The 24658-nt window shown below is 46.8% G+C and overlaps 1 protein-coding gene across 2 annotated transcripts in view; it reads right to left on the bottom strand.

The window, feature by feature from the left end:
* Positions 1 to 416: 416 nt before the first annotated feature.
* LOC143769414 (pancreatic lipase-related protein 2-like) overlaps positions 417 to 24658 on the bottom strand; it is a 113955-nt gene continuing 89713 nt past the window's right edge. Inside the window, exons 8-12 of one of the 2 annotated variants that reach the window (XM_077257910.1) lie at positions 9603 to 9721; positions 9335 to 9464; positions 8822 to 8927; positions 8285 to 8449; positions 417 to 650 (exon numbers count right to left, since the gene is read on the bottom strand). In XM_077257910.1, the coding sequence (XP_077114025.1) occupies positions 566 to 650; positions 8285 to 8449; positions 8822 to 8927; positions 9335 to 9464; positions 9603 to 9721 (605 nt within the window). In that variant the 3' untranslated portion in view covers positions 417 to 565. The remainder of the gene's footprint in view (positions 651 to 8284; positions 8450 to 8821; positions 8928 to 9334; positions 9465 to 9602; positions 9722 to 24658) is intronic. The other variant, XM_077257909.1, reaches the window with a different exon arrangement.

Raw genomic sequence — 24658 nt, forward strand, 5'->3', positions numbered from 1 at the left:
TACATAAGAGCCTTCATGCTCTCGGTGTGTTCCGTACGGCAGCCATAGTCCACGCCCTCGGTGTTTGCTCGGCGGCCGCGGTCTGTGTGTGTTCTGCAGTCACACTTGCTTTATTCTGCAGGTCCTGGTCAGTTTGCTGCTGTACGTAGCTAGGACTGCTCTCAGCTGAGGGTCTGTTACATTTGCATCCTGTCTGCACAGTGCTCTGGGGGGTCCCGGTGGTGGCTACAATGTATCACTGCAGTCTAGAGCGTTGTGTAGCCACCTGTGGGCTCTGACTACCGGGGAGAATAATCAAGTCATCGTTCTCTGGGACGGAGAACGGAAATTAAAGGCAAAGTCTGACGGGAAGCGGCCGCACTCTCATCTCTGCACAGGCTGGGACATTTCTCACTTCTGAGCGCAGAATTTTCACCTTTATTTATGTTTTTCCTTTAATAATAATATTTTCAACAACAGAGGATTGTAGTAAATGATCGGGATTCTTGGAGTCTGCTGAGATCCAGAGCCGGAGCTATAGGGGGCCGCAGTGATGGCCGCTGACCGCCCGTCCTCCCCTGGCTGGCTATATGGGGGTCTGCTCAGGGTTACAGGGGTCCACACTTTGTTCCTGGCCATCCAAGACAGTTTCATTTGAGCAGAAGGAAAATCTAAAGAAGAAAAATGTGCAGTTATACAATGTCACCAATATACAAGACCGCGCTTAAAGGGCCGGCGTCATGATAGAAATACAGCAAAAGCAGTGAAAATAAAAGACTGCAGTTTGTAATAAAATCACTATCTTCTATCTCTCCTTGCTGTAAGAAGCTGCAAATCTGTCTTCACCTATTACTTGGAACAGCTGGAGGTTTGCTACAATGTATCAAGTCTAATGAAAACGATAATACTAAAGCAGACAACATAATAACCCCAAGTGTCAGAATAAAGGCCCCAAATGGACACTCCAGATATTGCAATAAGGTCACCAGAAATAACCGGAGCAACGGTCAATTAGAAAGTTACAGTTTATTAATGCAAAAAAATCTACATCTGTCAGGACAAGTGAATAGATTAAGACATGGTGTACATCTATGGGGACGCAGTGCGAACTACAAGCACCAGCGCATCCATAACGGGGTAGAACGGATATGAGAAATGCTCAGCATATCTACTATATAATTGTCTAAGGGATACTTCCGTCTGTCTGTCTGTCTGTCCCGGAAATCCAGCGTCACTGATTGGTCTCGCCAGCTGCCTGTCCTGGCGGCCTCGACCAATCAGTGACGGGCACAGTCCGGCCGAGAATTACTCCCTCCCTACTCCCCGCACTCAGTGCCCGGCGCCCGCTCCATACTCCCCTCCGGTCACCGCTCACACAGGGTTAATGACAGCGGTAACGGACCGCATTATGCCGCTGGTAACGCACTCCGGTTACGCAGCTATTAACCCTGTGTGACCAACTTTTTACTATTGATGCTGCCTATGCAGCATCAATAGCAAAAAGATCTAATGTTAAAAATAATAAAAAAACAAAAAACCTGCTATTCTCGCCTTCCATCGTCTCGCGAGACTGCTAAGTCATCTGGGTAATTTCGCAATGCATCGATGGGAACAGAAGCTGGCGGCAGCAGCGCGCATCGGGACAGCTTCGCTGGACGACAGAGGGTGAGTATATAACTATTTTTAATTTTATTTTTTTTTAACAGGGATATGATGCCCACAGTGCTATATACTATGTGGGCTCTATTATATACTGGGTGGCTGCTATATACTACGTGGCCAGTGTTATATACTGCGTGGGATGTGTTATATACTGCGTGGGCTGTGCTATATACTACGTGGGCAGTGTTATATACTACGTGGGCTGTGTTATATACTACATGGGCTGTGTTATATACACTACGTGGGCAGTGTTATATACTACATGGGCTGTGTTATATACACTACGTGGGCAGTGTTATATACTACGTGGGCTGTGTTAAATACTACATGGGCTGTGTTATATACACTACGTGGGCAGTGTTATATACTGCGTAGCCACTGTTATATACTGCGTGGGCTGTGCTATATACTACGTGGGCAGTGTTCTATACTACGTGTGCTGTGTTATATACTATGTGGGCTGTGTTATATACTGTGTGGCCACTGTTATATACTGTGTGGCCTGTATTATATACTGCGTGGGCTATGTTATATACTACGTGGGCAGTGTTATATACTACGTGGGCAGTGTTATATACTACGTGGGCTGTGTTATATACTATGTGGGCTGTGTTATATACTGCATGGCCACTGTTATATACTGTGTGGCCTGTATTATATACTGCGTGGCTTGTATTGTATACTGCATGGGCAGTGTTATATACTGCGTGGCAACTGTTATATACTGCGTGGGCTGTGCTATATACTACGTGGGCAGTGTTATATACTGCGTGGGCTGTGTTATATACTATACGGGCTGTGTTATATACGACATGGGCTGTGCTGTATACTACGTGGGCAGTGTAATATACTACGTGGGCTGTGTTATATACTACGTGGGCAGTGTTATATACTGTGTGGCCACTGTTATATACTGCGTGGCCTGTATTATATAGTGCGTGACCTGTATTATATACTGCGTGGGCTGTGTTATATACTACGTGGGTAGTGTTATATACTACATGGGCTGTGTTATATACTGTGTGGGCTGTGTTATATACTGCATGGCCACTGTTATATACTGTGTGGCCTGTATTACATACTGCGTGGCCTGTATTATATACTGCGTGGACTGTGTTATATACTACATGGGCAGTGTTATATACTACATGGGCTGTGTTATATACTGCATGGGCTGTGTTATATACTGGATGGCCACTGTTATATACTGTGTGGCCTGTATTATATACTGCGTGGGCTGTGTTATATACTACGTGGGCAGTTATATACTACGTGGGCTGTGTTATATACTGCGTGGGCTGTGTTATATACTACGTGGGCTGTGTTATATACTGCATGGCCACTATTATATACTGTGTGGCCTGTATTATATACTGCGTGACCTGTATTATATACAGCGTGGGCTGTGTTATATACTACGTGGGCAGTGTTATATACTACATGGGCTGTGTTATATACTGCGTGGGCTGTGTTATATACTGCGTGGCCACTGTTATATACTGCGTGGGCTGTGCTATATACTATGTGGCTTATTTATTAATATCTCTGTAATTATAATCTTGGGAACCGTGAGTTCTATACTGTGACATAGCATATTGCTAGCTTATTGGTGTTCATACTATCACGGTTCCTGGATATATATATATATATATTTCTTCTGATTGCTGCCTCCAGCTCGGTGTCCCATCTTTGATGGATTAATCCATTTACATATATATTTACTTTGGGTTTGTTTATTTTTTAGATTGTTTTTTACATTTTGTTTATTTTTTCTGTATTCTGTCGGTACGTATTATGGGCATATGATTAGGTTATATACTTTGAGGACTGTTTTTCCTGTGTACGTGCCCCCTGCTAATTCTTACAGCGTCTCCTCTGTGTAGCTAATTTTATATCTCCTTCCCTACACTTGTTTTAATTGTTATCAATAAAGTATATATTTTGGTATAATACTTTGTTTGACCGTGTGTCATCTTTTTTTCTTGAGTTGTTATATACTATGTGGGCAGTGTTATATACTACATGTGCTTTGTTGTATACTACGTGGGCAGTGTTATATACTACGTGGGCAGTGTTATATACTACGTGGGCTGTGTTATATACTGCGTGGCCACTGTTATATACTGAGTGGCCTGTATTACATACTGCGTGGCCTGTATTATATACTGCGTGGCCTGTATTATATACTATGTGGGCAGTGTTATATACTACATGGGCTGTGTTATATACTGCATGGCCACTGTTATATACTGTGTGGCCTGTATTATATACTGCGTGGGCAGAGTTATATACTACATGGGCTGTGTTATATACTGCGTGGGCTGTGTTATATACTGCATGGCGACTGTTATATACTGTTTGGCCTGTATTATATACTGCATGGCTTGTTATATACTGCGTAGGCTGTGTTATATACTACGTGGGCAGTGTTATATACTACATGGGCTGTGTTATGTACTGTGTGGGCTGTGTTATATACAGCATGGCGACTGTTATATACTGTGTGGCCTTTATTATATACTGCGTGGGCTGTGTTATATACTAACTGGGCAGTGTTATATACTACGTGGGCTGTGTTATATACTACGTGGGCTGTGTTATATACTGCGTGGCCACTGTTATATACTGTGTACTGTGTTAGGGCGCCGTGGTGCGCCAGAAACGCGTCAGGCAAAGAGAGTTCTTCTCTCTTTTTTTAATATTGTTTTTTAAAATGTCCTAATAAATTTTGGTTATTTTACTTATACTGGATGGAAGTGCTGGAAATCCCCATTTCTCCTCTCGTCTACATCATACTGTGTGGCCTGTATTATATACTGCGTGGGCTGTGTTATATACTACGTGGGCTGTGTTATATACTACATGGGCTGTGTTATATACTACGTGGGCAGTGTTATATACTACGTGGGCTGTGTTATATACTACGTGGGCTGTGTTATATACTACGTGGGCTGTGTTATATACTACGTGGGCAGTGTTATATACTACATGTGCTGTGTTGTATACTACGTGGGCTATGTTATATACTACGTGGGCAGTGTTATATACTACATGGGCTGTGTTATACTATGTGGGCAGTGTTATATACTGCGTGGCCACTGTTATATACTGCGTGGGCTGTGCTATTTACTACGTGGGCAGTGTTATGTAATACGTGGGCTGTGCTATATACTTTGTGGGCAGTGTTATATACTACGTGGGCTGTGTTATATACTACGTGGGCAGTGTTATATACTATGTGGGCTGTGTTATATACTACGCGGGCAGTGTTATGTACTATGTGGGCTGTGTTATATACTACGTGGGCAGTGTTATATACTGCGTGGCCACTGTTATATACTGCGTGGGCTGTGCTATATACTACGTGGGCTGTGTTATATACTGCATGGCCACTGTTATATACTGTGTGGCCTGTATTATATAGTGCGTGGCTTGTATTGTATACTGCATGGGCAGTGTTATATACTGTGTGGCCACTGTTATATACTGCGTGGGCTGTGCTATATACTACGTGGGCTGTGTTATATACTGCGTGGCCACTGATATATACTGTGTGGCCTGTATTATATACTGTGTGGCTTGTATTGTATACTGCATGGGCAGTGTTATATACTGCATGGCCACTGTTATATACTGTGTGGCCTGTATTACATACTGCGTGGCCTGTATTATATACTGCGTGGGCTGTGTTATATACTACATGGGCAGTGTTATATACTACATGGGCTGTGTTATATACTGCATGGGCTGTATTATATACTGGATGGCCACTGTTATATACTGTGTGGCCTGTATTATATACTGCGTGGGCTGTGTTATATACTACGTGGGCAGAGTTATATACTACGTGGGCTGTGTTATATACTGCATGTGCTGTGTTATATACTACGTGGGCAGTGTTATATACTACGTGGGCTGTGTTATATACTGCGTGGCCACTGTTATATACTGTGTGGCCTGTATTATATACTGCGTGGGCTGTGTTATATACTACGTGGGCAGAATTATATACTACGTGGGCTGTGTTATATACTGCGTGTGCTGTGTTATATACTACGCGGGCAGTGTTATATACTACGCGGGCAGTGTTATGTACTATGTGGGCTGTGTTATATACTACGTGGGCAGTGATATATACTGCGTGGCCACTGTTATATACTGCGTGGGCTGTGTTATATACTACGTGGGCTTTGTTATATACTGCGTGGCCACTGTTATATGCTGTGTGGCCTGTATTATATACTGCGTGGGCTGTTATATACTACGTGGGCAGTGTTATATACTACATGGGCTGTGTTATATACTAGTGGGCAGTGTTATATACTACATGGGCTGTGTTATATACTACGTGGGCTGTGTTATATACTGCGCGGGCAGTTATATACTGCGTGGGCAGTGTTATATACTGCATGGCCACTGTTATATACTGCTTGGGCTGTGCTATATACTTTGTGGGCAGTGTTATATACTACATGTGCTGTGTTGTATACTACGTGGGCTATGTTATATACTACGTGGGCAGTGTTATATACTACATGGGCTGTGTTATATACTATGTGGGCAGTGTTATTTACTGCGTGGCCACTGTTATATACTGCGTGGGCTGTGCTATTTACTACGTGGGCAGTGTTATATAATACGCGGGCTGTGCTATATACTTTGTGGTCAGTGTTATATACTATGTGGGCTGTGTTATATACTACGCGGGCAGTGTTATATACTACGTGGGCTGTGTTATATACTACGCAGGCAGTGTTATATACTACGCGGGCAGTGTTATGTACTATATAATAATAAATAATAATAATTTTATTTATATAGCGCCAACATATTCCGCAGCGCTTTACAACTTATAGAGGGGACTTATACAGACAACAGACATTACAGCATAACAGAAATCACAGTTCAAAACAGATACCAGGAGGAATGAGGGCCCTGCTGCTCGCAAGCTTACAATCTATGAGGAAAAGGGGAGACACAAGAGGTGGATGGTAACAATTGCTTTAGTTATTTGGACCAGCCATAGTGTAAGGCTCGGGTGTTCATGTAAAGCTGCATGAACCAGTTAACTGCCTAAGTATGTAACAGTACAGACACAGAGGCTATTAACTGCGTAAAGTGTATGAGAACATGATGGAGGAACGTGATTATGTTGTTGTTTTTTATTAATAGGCCACACAGGGATAATTAGGTTAATGCGTATGTGGGCTGTGTTATATACTACGTGGGCAGTGATATATACTGCGTGGCCACTGTTATATACTGCGTGGGCTGTGCTATATACTACGTGGGCAGTGTTATATACTACGTGGGCTGTGTTATATACTGCATGGGCTGTGTTATATACTGCATGGCCACTGTTATATACGGTGTGACCTGTATTATATACTGCGTGGGCTATATTATATACTAAGTGGGCAGTGTTATATACTACATGGGCTGTGTTATATACTGCATGGGCAGTGTTGTGTACTACGTAGGCTGTGTTATATACTGCATGGGCTGTGTAATATACTGCGTGGCCACTGTTATATACTGCATGGCCTGTATTATATACTGCGTGGGCTGTGCTACATACTGCGTGGGCTTTGCTATATACTATGTGGCTGCTATATACTATGTGGGCAATACTACGTGGGCAATGTTATATTCTGCGTGGCCTCTGTTATATACTGCGTGGGCTGTGCTATATACTACGTGGGCAGTGTTATATACTGCATGTGCTGTGCTATATACTACGTGGGCAGTGTTATATACAACGTAGCTGCTATATACTATGTGGGCTGTGCTATATACTACGTGGGCAATGTTATATACTGCGTGCTACGTGGCCTGTGCTATATACTATGTGGCTGCTATATACATACATACATAAATATTCTAGAATACCCGATGCGTTAGAATCGGGCCACCATCTAGTTAATACATAAGAGCCTCTGGTGAAGCGCTGCAGCGGTTCATGTCATGATCAGCGCAGCACGGTATCAGAACAAGGCAGGACCGCCCCGAGGAGCCCACGTGAAACGCGCCTAGGGGCTGCTCACCGGCTCATCCAAATGGGACAATCTGGGTAAGAATCGGGATCTTGTGTCTTAGGTTTATTTTTCAGTTGATTCTTTACTTCCTCAGGACATTTCTTGTTGCTTATTTGCTCTTGTTCTGACACTTTCCGTGTGTGGCCCCCATATCCATGCTACCCCCTGTATGGATGAGCCGGTGAGCAGCCCCTACACGCGTTTCCTTCCTCGGGGGCAGTCCTGCCTTCTTCTGACACTTTTCGTTCCTCACCGTGCTGCACTTATGACAAGAACTGCTGCAGCGCTTCACCGGAGGCTCTTATGTATTAATATACTGATCATTTCTCCAGTGTATCCGTGCTACCCCCCGTTATGGATGTGCTGGTGCTTGTTGTTCGCATCTTGTCCGTATATATATACATTATGTCTGATGTAGATTTTTTGCATTAATAAACTGTAACTTTCTAATGCACCGTTGCTCCGGTTATTTCTGGTGATCGTACTGTATCCGGTGTAGACAATCCTCTGTACACGTCTCTCCTGAGCTGATAGTTTGTTACACTGTGTCAGTGCTGGGGACATGACTGGAGGGTGTCAGAACAATAGATGGAGGGATGATGACTCACATTGCTCCGTCCTCTCCGGACTGGACGTCGATCCTCTCTGCTCCGAGCCGGATCCTGAAAAGACGAACGATCGGAGTCCAGCGGAAGGTGACATTGTGCAGAGAGCGCGGCGCCACCGCGGAGTCCAGGAGGGCGGAATACGTCTCTCCAGGGCCCAGGAGCCCCCTACACACAGCGAGAGCAGCAGACACAATCACATACAGATCTGCAAATAATGGTCATCGAGCGACCAGAGCCGCCCCAGCTACATCAGCTCTTATCCTCCAGTCACCTCCAGAGCTGCAGTCACTATGCTGCTGTTACATCGTGTGTTATCCTCCAGCCACCTCCAGAGCTGCACTCACTATTCTGCTGTTACATTGTGTCTTATCCTCCAGTCACCTCCAGAGCTGCAGTCACTATTCTGCTGTTACATTGTGCAGCCTTGGAGGTGACTGGAGGATAAGACACAGATATGACACAGAGTAGTGAGTGCAGCTCTGGAGCGGTACTGGTACACAGCGGTTGGTGTGCCCCTACGATCAGTCCACCCCTCACCTGTGCACCATACGCTCCGTTTTGCTGCCTCCGCTGACGGTCACGTACATCGCTCCCAGTGATCTCGCCGTTCCCCTCAGTGACACTGACACTTTGTATCTCCAGCCTGCAGTGACATAGATCGGATACAGATGTCGGATACGCGGTGCGGGTACACAGGAGGAAGACGATGACGTACGATGCCGCCACGTCCCTGGTCAGTAACGACCTGATCGGCCTCATCCGCTGATCACTGCCCGGCTCCAGCTGAGGCCGCGTTCACACCCTCAGTATTCGGTCAGTATTTCACATCAGTATTTGTAGCCAAAATCAGGAGAGGAACAATCGGAGAAGTAGAATAGAAACTCGTCACCACTTCTGGATTTATCACCCGCTCTTGGTTGTGGCTACAAATACTGACCGAAGAAGATACGGTACATTGTCTCCTGGGCGTTGATCCATGATGCTTTACACTGCAGCTCTGCTCCATTACTGCGCTTACCACACCTGAGCGCTCTGCAACCAATCACTTACTGGAAAAATGGTGGCGGTCTCCCCCGGTGTTCAGATAGAAGCTCTGCCTCCTGCTAGTGTTGTAGGGCCATGCGTCCGCGTAGTACCCCATGGACGGGCATCCTCCCGGGGGGCAGGGGAAACAGGAGCCCTGGAGAAAGTAAGTGACCCCCTTGTTATAATCTCCTTACGCCAGTTATCTGCAGTTACTGGTCCAGCCGGGATCGGTGAGTCCTCCTCTGCGCTGTCGCCATGCTGACTGTCTCCCAGGACATTATAGAGCACATACCGCAGTGAAGTCCTCGTAGCTCCCGCAGGGGTAACTGACGAATCCGCTGCGATGCCGGACGCTGTACGTGAAGTAGAGAAACGCGCGGAAGTGATTACACGCCAAAATCTGGAGAGCCGCTGGGGAAAAGCCCAAAAGTCATTAGACGTCAGAGGAGGAAAAGCTGCTGCCTGGTAAAATCTAGATACATTGTGTCGTGTGTGAATAGTGTCCACAGCAGAGTGCAATCCTCCTACAAAACCACAGCACCACGAGTCCACACACGGCAGAATCCGAGACCTCCACTATTGGTGTGAGGGGCTTAAATCAAGTGATCAAGCCTCCAACCAGGAGACGGGGGCGTCAGGTGGAAGGTCTGTAACTCCCCTCCGTAACCCGTAACTCCCCTCCGTAACCCGTAACTCCCCTCCGTAACCCGTAACTCCCCTCCGTAACCCGTAACTCCCCTCCGTAACCCCCCTACGTAACCCGTAACTCCCCTCCATAACCCCCCTCCGTAACCCGTAACTCCCCTCCGTAACCCCCCTACGTAACCCGTAACTCCCCTCCGTAACCTGTAACTCCCCTCCGTAACCCGTAACTCCCCTCTGTAACCCGTAGCTCCCCTCCGTAACTCCCCTCCGTAACCCGTAACTCCCCTCCGTAACCCGTAACTCCCCTCCGTAACCCCCTACGTAACCCGTAACTCCCCTCCGTAACTCGTAACTCCCCTCCGTAACACGTAACCCGTAACTCCCCTCCGTAACCTGTAATTCCCCTCCGTAACCTGTAACTCCCCTCCGTAACCCGTAACTCCCTTCCGTAACCCGTAACTCCCCTCCGTAACCCGTAATTCCCCTCCATAACCCGTAACTCCCCTCCGTAACCCGTAACTCCCCTCCGTAACCCGTAACTCCCTTCCGTAACCCGTAACTCCCTTCCGTAACCCGTAACTCCCTTCCGTAACCCGTAACTCCCTTCCGTAACCCGTAACTCCCTTCCGTAACCCGTAACTCCCCTCCGTAACCCGTAACTCCCCTCCGTAACCCGTAACTCCCCTCCGTAACCCGTAACTCCCCTCCGTAACCCCCCTACGTAACCCGTAACTCCCCTCCGTAACTCGTAACTCCCCTCCGTAACCCGTAACTCCCCTCCGTAACCCATAACCCTCCATAGGCACACCTGGTTTTTCTCATTAGGGGCTGGGGCCAGTTTCTGTCTCTTATCAGTCCATTTGTGGCACATGGAGATGTCACTGGCGTTGGGACCATCCACTGTGGCCATTTTCTCCTGGTGGGAGGCATTTACAAAGTATGGTAAATCAAATCTGTCAGTGATCGTCCCCCGAGCTGTTTATAGGAGGTGCATGTGATGGTCACCTGAATAACATGACACCTTGATATGTGTGATGCAATGTTTTATTCCAGACAAGTCCACATTTATCTGTATTTAAATGAGCTGTTGAGATCTATGGGTGGGGCACAGATCTCTAGAGGCTTCACCTCCAGAGTTCAATGTAAATAGAAGACTGCGTTACTAGTGTGACACATGTAACGACTGACAGTCTGCTCTCGTAACCATACAATGCTCTGCAGTGAGCGCAGCGCTTACACAGAACAGCTTATGTGAACTTTTGTCTCAGTACAAACACATTTGCATCTATAGTTGTCCTCCCATAGTGCTGTCAGCTTCCATTTCAGACAGCGAGTGTGGTGGAAAGGGCAGTACGACAGAAGTGATAGCACTTTGAGAGGACAGCTGTAAATGTGTTTGTAATGAGACAAAGTTCAACTCTGCTGTACTGTGTTAATTTTGCTATATTGAGTTACTGCTACTGTACTGTTGGCTTTGCTTTACTGCGCTGTGCTAGCTCTGCTGTGCTGTGTCAGTTCTGATCTCTCTGCAGAGCTGTGTGTGATTATGAGAACGGACTGTCAGTCATAACATTTGTAGCTTTTAGCCTGGGAAAGGCATGATATTAGGCTAGGTGCCATCAGATTTGGCGCCGCGTGGCTCTCGTGATATAGTGCCCTGTGGCTCTCGTGATTTGGCGCCCCATGGCTCTTGTGATTTAGTGCCCCGTGGCTCTTGTGATTTGGCACCCCGTGGCTCTTGTGATTTGGCACCCCGTGGCTCTTGTGATTTGGCACCCCGTGGCTCTTGTGATTTGGTGCCCCGTGGCTCTCGTGATTTAGTGCCCCGTGGCTCTCGTGATTTGGCGCCCCCTGGCTCTCGTGATTTAGTGCCCCATGGCTCTTGTGATTTAGTGCCCCGTGGCTCTCGTGATTTGGCACCCCTTGGTTCTCGTGATTTGGCGCCCCGTGGCTCTCGTGATTTAGTGCCCCGTGGCTGTTGTGATTTGGCGCCCCGTGGTTCTCGTGATTTGGCACCCCATGGCCCTTGTGATTTAGTGCCCCGTGGCTCTCATGATTTGGCACCCCATGGTTCTCGTGATTTGGTGCCCCGTGGCTCTTGTGATTTGGTGCCCCGTGGCTCTCGTGATTTGGCACCCCATGGCCCTTGTGATTTAGTGCCCCGTGGCTCTGATTTGGCACCCCATGGTTCTCGTGATTTGGCGCCCCGTGGCTCTCGTGATTTGGCACCCCATGGCCCTTGTGATTTGGCACCCCATGGCTCTCATGATTTGGCACCCCGTGGTTCTCGTGATTTGGCGCCCCGTGGCTCTTGTGATTTGGCACCCCGTGGCTCTCTTGATCTGGCACCCCATGGCTCTTGTGACTTTGCCGGGTTCATCTCTCGGCACCATCATTGTTGTTGGCATATTCCATGCGTCGGTGACATTTCACACATACAGTGATTGCACAGCTCCGCACATGCACAGGCAGCCGGGCTCGATTGTGTGTACAATACACAGGCGCTGCTCCTGTTCAGAGGCGCTGGTCAGTTAATATGTGTCGGCTCACCAGGGCGGTATAATTGCAGATAAATATAATTATACTCCTGAATTATCAGTGTACTTGTGGTCATGGGGTTATGGCCACTAGATGGCAGCGGTTGGCGGATTCATATCACTGTCGCCTGTATGACACTTGGTACCCAGGGATAAAAGGAGCTGGAAAACTGAAGTGCGACTGAGAGTGGCAGGCGGCCATCGTGAGCAGGGACTGCAGGAATGAGGAGTGGATGAGGCTGTGCAGAGAGGGATGTGGTGAGTAAAGAGCAGCGGCAGATTGAGGCTGAACTGAAGTGGCGTCCGAACCTGTCCGGATGTGAGGGAATTCCTGCTGTCAAAGAACAGAAGGGACCCGGGACCTGTGACGTGAAGGTGCCGCATCAAGCACAGGCCTCAGTATTGCTCACCGGCTGGACGAGCGCTGCCTCCACCTGTGTGGCCTGATTGTCACAGACCCGGCAGTAAGAAACACTAACAGCCCCCTGCGACGCCGCAGTAAGGAAACGCCAAGATGCACAAGGCCGCAACTAAGCCTTTACTTATATTGGCTCTATGGCCCACGTCCTCCTCTAGTTTATATGGGGACGGGGACATTTGGGTGAGAACTAGAAATATATATTCTTGTGATTGTGACCCGCTGTGCTGGACCGCAGGCGAGCCCGTGCTTTACACTTCACTAAACCCGTTTGCTCTCAGGGTTTCAGGCTATGTGCACACGTTGCGGGAAGGTGTGCGGATATTTCCGCACTGATTTTGGTAATTCTGCACTACGGAATTCCCGCAGATTTGCCGCGGTTTTTCTGCGGATTCCACCTGCGGTTTTACACCTGCAGATTCCTATTGAGGAGCAGGTGTAAATCTCTGCAGAATCCGCACAAAGAATTGACATGCTGCAGAATAAACAATGCAGCGTTTCCGCGCGGTATTTTCCGCACCATGTGCACTGCAGATTGTGTTTTCCATAGGTTTACATGGTGCTTACACTCAGGGAAAACAGCAGCGAATCCACAGCGGCCAATTCACTGCGGATCCGCAGCAAAATCTGCAGCGTGTGCACATAGCCTAATAAGATAATGGCGGCCGGTTCAGACGGACACGCCAACAGGTAAATTCCCATAGAGTAAATAGCAAAAACAGTTCTCTTTGGTGCCGAGCTGCCAGGACCGTGGATAGAGCCTTCCGGCAAAATGTTTCCTTAATGTGTTTCCTTCATTCTAAGTAAAGTAGTTCTTGACAGTGGCTGTGTGTTAATTAGTTATTTTCTCATCTGTGACTCCGCTGTATCTTGAACAACTCCCTCGGTACATGATTTACAAATATGTTTTTGTCAGTCATTACATGTCTCACACTGGTATCTCCTCCAGTCGTTTACAATAAGCTTTGGAGGTGGGGTTTCTGCAGATCTATGCTCCACCCCAAAGATCGTAACACCTCATTTACATATACAATAAACATGGCTATCTCTGGAATATGACACTGGATCTCAGATATGAAGGTGTCATTGTCTCCATGAGACCTGCGGCCCCTATAGACGGCTCAGGAGGACAATCACTGACAGTACAGTACAGTACTAGTGGAGTTCATGTGTCTGTTAGTCACAGTGTGAGGAGTACAGTCCTGTATTGGCCTCAGTGTATTGTGTTCCTGTACGTTCACTTATAGGCTGTCCATTATCACCGATCATCCAAAACAATAGGAAGCGGATGCGCAGTACCGGCCGCGGCCACTATCGGAGGTCTGAGCCAGAGGCGGCCGACTCCTAGCACAGCTGGTGGACAGTGGTATCGAACCCCGACCAATCATACATTAATGACTTCTCCTAAGCAAAGGTGATCAATGATTAAGTAGAGGACAATCTGTTTAAAGCTATGTTCACACATTGCATTTTCGATGCATTTTTTTTTCCACAGGCAAAACCTCTTCGTAGTAAACAAGCAACGTAAAAATAGCGAGTTTTCCTGAGTGTTTGACTTGTTTTTTTTTGCGGTGTTTTTGTTACGGTACATTTGTCACTTGTTCATGCCGATAAAGTGTAATGCATAAAATAAAAATAATCAACCAAAATCACAGGAAAAACTGATACCTGCATTTTTGCAGCGTTTTTTGCACCATCCACTGCTTTCAATGGGTGAAAAACACTGCAAAACGCTGAAAGTGACATCCTGCTTTCTGCAAAAAAAATAGACTTTGCTGGTACAGTGAAACACTGCTGAAAATTTGCATTAAAAACCCGCAATGTGTGAACATGGTCCACACTCAGGTATAAGGCGCTATTGCTGCACCCCAGGTGACTGGTTGCTGCAGTGATGTTGCTTTTCCTTCGGGGAAGGTAATGTCATGCACAGAGGCAATGGAGTTCTCTTTACCAGGTAAGGCACTCACACACAACATATTCCAAATCCAGGCCAGGAGGGGGAGCTCAGGACCCGGATTCAGGGGAGCTTCCCTAAGCTATATGTATCCTGACCTGGAGGAGGAGCTAGCCAGTTGGTCCAGGGAGACCGAAGTAGAAGGAAGTCTGAGAGAGCAGACAGAGAGGCCTGGCAGCCACGTGGGAGCTGCAGCCTCTGGAAAAGACAGATAAGCCAAGGGGTTGTATGTGGAGAAGCTGGAGACGAAAGGAGCAAAAGAGAGGAACAGGGCTCAGAGGGGAACAGGAGAAGGACACCCTCAGAGCCAGAGCGCAGGAGCCAGATACCGGGAGCCCAAGGCTTTTGTGGGACTCTATGACACAGAGCAGAACCGGAGGGCTGAGAAATGTATGTAGTTGGCCCACACCAAGCCTCAGACGCAGCAGCACCTGAGGAGCCCGGGGCACGACAGAGTCCCTGTAAAAAGGCTCAAGCTGCCCGTCATGCAGGTACCTGTCTCAGGACAGAGGGAATAGAGGACTCTGCAGAAAGCTTCAGGCAGCAGGGACTTCATATACAGCAAGCGCTAGTTGGAAAGGCTCACGGACCTCAACTGGGAAGGAGATTCTCCCATTGCCTCTGAGCAGGCCGGACCACCACCGCCCGTGCCTGGTACCCTGGACGGTGGCCTGCCAACTACAGTAAACCAGGTAAAGACTTACAACTTGTGTCCTTTACTTATTGCTCGGCATTCACCACCTTGCCACACACCTTAGGACCCCTGGGAACCCCGCTTCACCTGTGGGAAGTGTACCATCAGTGCTGCAATAACATCCCCCAGAGGACCCCTTTAACGCAGCGTCGGTCCCACTATTGACCGAACACCACAGGTGGCGTCACAACAGACTCATTTACAGTTTCCCTTTTTATTGGACACCCAGGGCCACGGACCGGGTCGCAGCCGCCGTGACATCCCCTTTAAGAGAGACAGGGCCCAGTGCCCGGTGCCAAGTACACCACTGGCAGGGCACTCCACTATATATATATATATACATACACACACCGGCCACTTTATTAGGTACACCTGTCCAACTTCTTGTTAACACTTAATTTCTAATCAGCCAATCACATGGCGGCAACTCAGTGCATTTAGGCATGTAGACATGGTCAAGACAATCTCCTGCAGTTCAAACCGAGCATCAGTATGGGGAAGAAAGGTGATTTGAGTGCCTTTGAACGTGGCATGGTTGTTGGTGCCAGAAGGGCTGGTCTGAGTATTTCAGAAACTGCTGATCTACTGGGATTTTCACGCACAACCATCTCTAGGGTTTACAGAGAATGGCCCGAAAAAGAAAAAAAATCCAGTGAGCGGCAGTTCTGTGGGCGGAAATGCCTTGTTGATGCCAGAGGTCAGAGGAGAATGGCAGACTGGTTCGAGCTGATAGAAAGGCAACAGTGACTCAAATCGCCACCCGTTACAACCAAGGTAGGCCTAAGAGCATCTCTGAACGCACAGTGCGTCGAACTTTGAGGCAGATGGGCTACAGCAGCAGAAGACCACACCGGGTACCACTCCTTTCAGCTAAGAACAGGAAACTGAGGCTACAATTTGCACAAGCTCATCGAAATTGGACAGTAGAAGATTGGAAAAACGTTGCTTGGTCTGATGAGTCTCGATTTCTGCTGCGACATTCGGATGGTAGGGTCAGAATTTGGCGTAAACAACATGAAAGCATGGATCCATCCTGCCTTGTATGGAGCATCTTTGGGATGTGCAGCCGACAAATCTGCGGCAACTGTGTGATGCCATCATGTCAATATGGACCAAAATCTCTGAGGAATGCTTCCAGCACCTTGTTGAATCTATGCCACGAAGAATTGAGGCAGTTCTGAAGGCAAAAGGGGGTCCAACCCGTTACTAGCATGGTGTACCTAATAAAGTGGCCGGTGAGTGTATATATACAGTTGTGCTCAAAAGTTTACATACCCCAGCAGAATTTTTGCTTTCTTGGCCTTTTTTCAGAGAATATGAATGATAGCACCAAAACTTTTCATCCACTCATGGTTAGTGATTGGGTGAAGCCATTTATTGTCAGATTACTGTGTTTTCTCTTTTTAAATCATAATTGCAACCCAAAACATCCAGATGACCCTGATCAATATTCACATCCCCTGGTGATTTTGGCCCTAATAACATGAACAGAAGTTGACACAAATGGGTGTGAATGGCTATTAAAGATAACATCCTCACCTGTGACCTGTTTGCTTGTAATCAGTGTGTGCATAAAAGCTGAGTGAGATTCTGGGATCCAGACAGACTCTTGCATCTTTCATCCAGTCACTGACATTTCTGGATTGTGAGTCATGGGGAAAGCAAAAGAATTGTCAACGGATCTACGGGAAAAGGTAGTTGAGCTGTATAAAACAGGAAAAGGATACAAAAAGATATCCAAGGAATTGATAATGCCAGTCAGCAGCGTTCAACCTGTGATTAACAAATGGAAAATCAGGGGCTCTGTAAAAACAAAACAGGTAGACCAACAAAAATGTCGTCCACAACTGCCAGGAAAATTGTTCGGGATGCAAAGAAAAACCCACAAATAACATCAGCTGAAATACAGAACTCTCGGATTACTAGCGGTGTGGCTGTTTCAAGATGCACAATAAGGAGGCACTTGAAGAAAAATGGGCTGCATGGTCGAGTCACCAAAAGAAAGCCATTACTGCACAAATGACACAAAGTATCTCAGCTACAATACACAAAACAGCACAGAGACAAGCCTCAAAACTTCTGGAACAAGGTAATTTGGAGTGATGAGAACAAAACTGAACATTTTGGCCACAACCGTAAACGTTAAATTTGGAGAGAGGTCAACAAGACCTATGATGAAAGGAAAACCATTCCTACTGTACAGCATGGAGGTGGATCGCTGATGTTTTGGGGATGTGTAAGCTACAAAGGCACAGGAAACTTGGTCAGATTTGAAGGAAAGATGAATGCAGCACATTATCAGCAAATACTGGAGGCAAATTTGCAGTCATCAGCCCGGAAGCTGCGCATGGGACGTACTTGGATGTTCCAACATGACAACGATCCAAAACACAAGGCCAAGTCGACCTGTCATTGGCTACAGCAGAACAAAGTAAAGGTTCAGGAGTGGCCATCTCAGTCTCCTGACCTCAATATCATTGAGCCACTCTGGGGAGATCTCAAGAGCGCATTTCATGCTAGACAGCCCAGGAATTTACAGGAACTGGAGGCTTTTACCCAAGAAGAGTGAGCAGCTTTACCATCTGAGAAAATAAAGAACCTCATCCACAACTACCACAAAAGACTTCAAGCTGTCATTGATGCTAGAGGGGGCAATCACGGTATTAAGAAAAGGGGGATGTGAACTTTTGATCAGGGTCATTTGGATGTTTTGGGCTGTCATTATGATTTAAGAAGAGAAAACACAGTAGATGACAATAAATGGCTTCACCCAACCACTGACCATGAGTGGAGGAAAAGTTTTGGTGTTATCATTCACATTCTCTGAAAAAGGCCAAGAAAGCAAAAATTCTGTGAGGGTTTGTAAAATTTGGAGCAAAACTGTATCTTTTAGTTTGACCAATTTTGATCAAAAAAAGAAAAAAATATATATAGAGCTCTGTACTGTAAGAGCGGTCACACTATAGAGCTCTGTACCGTAAGAGCGGTCACACTATAGAGGTCTGTACTGTAAGAGCGGTCACACTATAGAGCTCTGTACTGTAAGAGAGGTCACACTATAGAGCTGTGTACTGTAAGAGCGGTCACACTATAGAGCTCTGTACTGTAAGAGCGGTCACACTATAGAGCTCTGTACTGTAAGAGCGGTCACACTATAGAGCTCTGTACTGTAAGAGCGGTCACACTATAGAGCTCTGTACTGTAAGAGCGGTCACACTATAGAGCTCTGTATTGTAAGAGCGGTCACACTATAGAGCTCTGTACTGTAAGAGCGGTCACACTATAGAGCTCTGTACTGTAAGAGCGGTCACACTATAGAGCTGTGTACTGTAAGAGGTCACACTTTAGAGCTCTGTACTGTAAGAGCGGTCACACTATAGAGCTCTGTACCGTAAGAGCGGTCACACTATAGAGCTCTGTACCGTAAGAGCGGTCACACTATAGAGCTCTGCACTGTAAGAGCGGTCACACTATAGAGCTCTGTACTGTAAGAGCGGTCACACCATAGAGCTCTGTACTGTAAGAGCGGTCACACTATACAGCTCTGTACTGTAAGAGCGGTCACACTATAGAGTTCTGTACTGTAAGAGCGGTCACACTATAGAGCTCTGTACTGTAAGAGCGGTCACACTATAGAGCTCTGTACTGTAAGAGCGGTCACACTATAGAGCTCTGTACCGTAAGAGCGGTCACACTATAGAGGTCTGTACTGTAAGAGCGGTCACACTATAGAGCTCTGTACTGTAAGAGAGGTCACACTATAGAGCTCTGTACTGTAAGAGCGGTCACACTATAGAGCTCTGTACTGTAAGAGCGGTCACACTATAGAGCTCTGTATTGTAAGAGCGGTCACACTATAGAGCTGTGTACTGTAAGAGCTGTCACACTATACAGCTCTGTACTGTAAGAGCGGTCACACTTTAGAGCTGTGTACTGTAAGAGCGGTCACACTATAGAGCTCTGTACTGTAAGAGCGGTCACACTATAGAGCTCTGTACTGTAAGAGCGGTCACACTATAGAGCTGTGTACTGTAAGAGCGGTCACACTATAGAGCTCTGTACTGTAAGAGCGTTCACACTATAGAGCTCTGTACTGTAAGAGCGGTCACACTATAGAGCTCTGTACTGTAAGAGCGGTCACACTATAGAGCTCTGTACTGTAAGAGCGGTCACACTATAGAGCTCTGTACTGTAAGAGAGGTCACACTATAGAGCTGTGTACTGTAAGAGCGGTCACACTATAGAGCTCTGTACTGTAAGAGCGTTCACACTATAGAGCTCTGTACTGTAAGAGCGGTCACACTATAGAGCTCTGTACTGTAAGAGCGGTCACACTATAGAGCTCTGTACTGTAAGAGCGGTTACACTATAGAGCTCTGTGCTGTAAGAGCGGTCACACTACAGAGCTCTGTATTGTAAGAGCGGTCACACTATAGAGCTCTGTATTGTAAGAGCGGTCACACTACAGAGCTCTGTATTGTAAGAGCGGTCACACTATAGAGCTCTGAATTGTAAGAGCGGTCACACTATAGAGCTCTGTACTGTAAGAGCGGTGACACTATAGAGCTCTGTACTGTAAGAGCGGTCACACTATAGAGATCTGTACTGTAAGAGCGGTCACACTATAGAGCTCTGTACTGTAAGAGCGGTCACACTATAGAGCTCTGTACTGTAAGAGCGGTCACACTATAGAGCTCTGTACTGTAAGAGCGGTCACACTATAGAGCTCTACTGTAAGAGCGGTCACACTATAGAGCTCTGTACTGTAAGAGCGGTCACACTATAGAGCTCTGTACTGTAAGCGGTCACACTATAGAGCTCTGTACTGTAAGAGCGGTCACACTATAGAGCTCTGTACTGTAAGAGCGGTCACACTATAGAGCTCTGTACTGTAAGAGCGGTCACACTATAGAGCTCTGTACTGTAAGAGCGGTCACACTATACAGCTCTGTACTGTAAGAGCGGTCACACTATACAGCTCTGTACTGTAAGAGCGGTCACACTATAGAGCTCTGTACTGTAAGAGCGATCACACTATAGAGCTCTGTACTGTAAGAGCGGTCACGCTATAGAGCTCTGTACTGTAAGAGCGGTCACACTATAGAGCTCTGTACTGTAAGAGCGGTCACACTATAGAGCTCTGTACTGTAAGAGCAGTCACTATAGAGCTCTGTACTGTAAGAGCGGTCACACTATAGAGCTCTGTACTGTAAGAGCGGTCACACTATAGAGCTCTGTACTGTAAGAGCGGTCACACTATAGAGCTCTGTACTGTAAGAGCGGTCACACTATTGAGCTGTGTACTGTAAGAGCGGTCACACTATAGAGCTCTGTACTGTAAGAGCGGTCACACTATAGAGCTCTGTACTGTAAGAGCGGTCACACTATAGGGCTCTGTACTGTAAGAGCGGTCACACTATAGAGCTCTGTACTGTAAGAGCGGTCACACTATAGAGCTCTACTGTAAGAGCGGTCACACTATAGAGCTCTGTACTGTAAGAGCGGTCACACTATAGAGCTCTGTACTGTAAGAGCGGTCACACTATAGAGCTCTGTACTGTAAGAGCGGTCACACTATAGAGCTCTGTACTGTAAGAGCGGTCACACTATAGAGCTCTGTACTGTAAGAGCGGTCACACTATAGAGCTCTGTACTGTAAGAGCGGCCGGTCACACTATACAGCTCTGTACTGTAAGAGCGGTCACACTATACAGCTCTGTACTGTAAGAGCGGTCACACTATAGAGCTCTGTACTGTAAGAGCGGTCACACTATAGAGCTCTGTAGTGTAAGAGCTGTCACGCTATAGAGCTCTGTACTGTAAGAGCGGTCACACTATAGAGCTCTGTACTGTAAGAGCGGTCACACTATAGAGCTCTGTACTGTAAGAGCGGTCACACTATAGAGCTCTGTACTGTAAGAGCAGTCACTATAGAGCTCTGTACTGTAAGAGCGGTCACACTATAGAGCTCTGTACTGTAAGAGCGGTCACACTATAGAGCTCTGTACTGTAAGAGCGGTCACACTATTGAGCTGTGTACTGTAATAGCGGTCACACTATAGAGCTCTGTACTGTAAGAGCGGTCACACTATTGAGCTGTGTACTGTAAGAGCGGTCACACTATAGAGCTCTGTACTGTAAGAGCGGTCACACTATAGAGCTCTGTACTGTAAGAGCGGTCACACTATAGAGCTGTGTACTGTAAGAGCGGTCACACTATAGAGCTGTGTACTGCAAGAGCGGTCACACTATAGAGCTGTGTACTGTAAGAGCGGTCACACTATAGAGCTGTGTACTGTAAGAGCGGTCACACTATAGAGCTCTGTACTGTAAGAGCGGTCACACTATAGAGCTCTGTACTGTAAGAGCGGTCACACTATAGAGCTCTGTACTGTAAGAGCGGTCACACTATAGAGCTCTGTACTGTAAGAGCGGTCACACTATAGAGCTGTGTACTGTAAGAGCGGTCACACTATAGAGCTGTGTACTGTAAGAGCGGTCACACTATAGAGCTCTGTACTGTAAGAGCGGTCACACTATAGAGCTCTGTACTGTAAGAGCGGTCACACTATAGAGCTCTGTACTGTAAGAGCGGTCACACTATAGAGCTCTGTACTGTAAGAGCGGTCACACTATAGAGCTCTGTACTGTAAGAGCGGTCACACTATAGAGCTCTGTACTGTAAGAGCGGTCACACTATAGAGCTCTGTACTGTAAGAGCGGTCACACTATAGAGCTCTGTACTGTAAGAGCGGTCACACTATAGAGCTCTGTACTGTAAGAGCGGTCACACTATAGAGCTGTGTACTGTAAGAGCGGTCACACTATAGAGCTGTGTACTGTAAGAGCGGTCACACTATAGAGCTGTGTACTGTAAGAGCGGTCACACTATAGAGCTGTGTACTGTAAGAGCGGTCACACTATAGAGCTGTGTACTGTAAGAGCGGTCACACTATAGAGCTCTGTACTGTAAGAGCGGTCACACTATAGAGCTCTGTACTGTAAGAGCGGTCACACTATAGAGCTCTGTACTGTAAGAGCGGTCACACTATAGAGCTCTGTACTGTAAGAGAGGTCACACTATAGAGCTGTGTACTGTAAGAGCGGTCACACTATAGAGCTGTGTACTGTAAGAGCGGTCACACTATAGAGCTCTGTACTGTAAGAGCGGTCACACTATAGAGCTCTGTACTGTAAGAGCGGTCACACTATAGAGCTCTGTACTGTAAGAGCGGTCACACTATAGAGCTGTGTACTGTAAGAGCGGTCACACTATAGAGCTGTGTACTGTAAGAGCGATCACACTATAGAGCTCTGTACTGTAAGAGCGGTCACACTGTAGAGCTCTGCACTGTAAGAGCGGTCACACTATAGAGCTCTGTACTGTAAGAGCGGTCACACTATAGAGCTCTGTACTGTAAGGCTGTGTTCACACGTTGCAGATTATTCGCGGTTTTTTCGCGTTTTTTTCCCTATAAAAACGCTATAAAACCGCAAATAATCTGCATACATTATGCATCATATCATTTTTAATGAATTCCGCATGTTTTGTGCACATGATGCGTTTTTTTCCGCAAAAAAAACGCATACCGCACAAAATCCGGACATGCTCTATCTTTTTGCGTTTTTTTTGCGGATTTCCCACTCCAAAATGCATTGGGAAGTGTCCGGAAAAAACCGCGTCAAAACCGCGGTAAAATCGCGGCAAAAACGCATGCGGTTTTCTTGCGGATTTCTTGCAGAAAATGTCCGGAATTCTCAGGAATTTTCTGCAAGAAATCCTGAACGTGTGCACATAGCCTAAGAGCGATCACACTATAGAGCTCTGCACTGTAAGAGCGGTCACACTATAGAGCTCTGTACTGTAAGAGCTGTCACACTATAGAGCTCTGTACTGTAAGAGCGGTCACACTATAGAGCCCTGTACTGTAAGAGCGGTCACACTATAGAGCTCTGCACTGTAAGAGCGGTCACACTATAGAGCCCTGTACTGTAAGAGCGGTCACACTATAGAGCTCTGTACTGTAAGAGCGGTGACACTATAGAGCTGTGTACTGTAAGAACGGTCACACTGTAGAGCTCTGTACTGTAAGAGCGATCACACTATAGAGCTCTGTACTGTAAGAGCGGTCACACTATAGAGCTCTGTACTGTAAGAGCGGTCACACTATAGAGCTGTGTACTGTAACAGCGGTCACACTATAGAGCTCTGTACTGTAAGAGCGGTCACACTATAGAGCTGTGTACTGTAAGAGCGGTCACACCATAGAGCTCTGTACTGTAAGAGCGGTCACACTATAGAGCTCTGTACTGTAAGAGCGGTCACACTATAGAGCTCTGTACTGTAAGAACGGTCACACTATAGAGCTCTGTACTGTAAGAGCGGTCACACTATAGAGCTCTGTACTGTAAGAGCGGTCACACTATAGAGCTCTGTACTGTAAGAGCGGTCACACTATAGAGCTCTGTACTGTAAGAGCGGTCACACTATAGAGCTGTGTGCTGTAAGAGCGGTCACACTATAGAGCTCTGTACTGTAAGAGCGGTCACACTATAGAGCTCTGTACTGTAAGAGCGGTCACACTATAGAGCTCTGTACTGTAAGAGCGGTCACACTATAGAGCGGTGTTCTGTAAGAGCGGTCACACTATAGAGCTGTGTACTGTAAGAGCGGTCACACTATAGAGCTCTGTACTGTAAGAGCGGTCACACTATAGAGCTCTGTACTGTAAGAGCGGTCACACTATAGAGCTCTGTACTGTAAGAGCGGTCACACTATAGAGCTCTGTACTGTAAGAGCGGTCACACTATAGAGCTGTGTACTGTAAGAGAGGTCACACTTTAGAGCTCTGTACTGTAAGAGCGGTCACACTATAGAGCTCTGTACTGTAAGAGCGGTCACACTATAGAGCTCTGTACTGTAAGAGCGGTCACACTATAGAGCTCTGTACTGTAAGAGCGGTCACACTATAGAGCTCTGTACTGTAAGAGCGATCACACTATAGAGCTCTGTACTGTAAGAGCGGTCACACTATTGAGCTGTGTACTGTAAGAGCGGTCACACTATAGAGCTCTGTACTGTAAGAGCGGTCACACTATA

The sequence above is a fragment of the Ranitomeya variabilis genome, chromosome 4, assembly GCF_051348905.1.
Source record: "Ranitomeya variabilis isolate aRanVar5 chromosome 4, aRanVar5.hap1, whole genome shotgun sequence".
In the NCBI taxonomy this organism is placed as follows: domain Eukaryota; kingdom Metazoa; phylum Chordata; class Amphibia; order Anura; family Dendrobatidae; genus Ranitomeya; species Ranitomeya variabilis.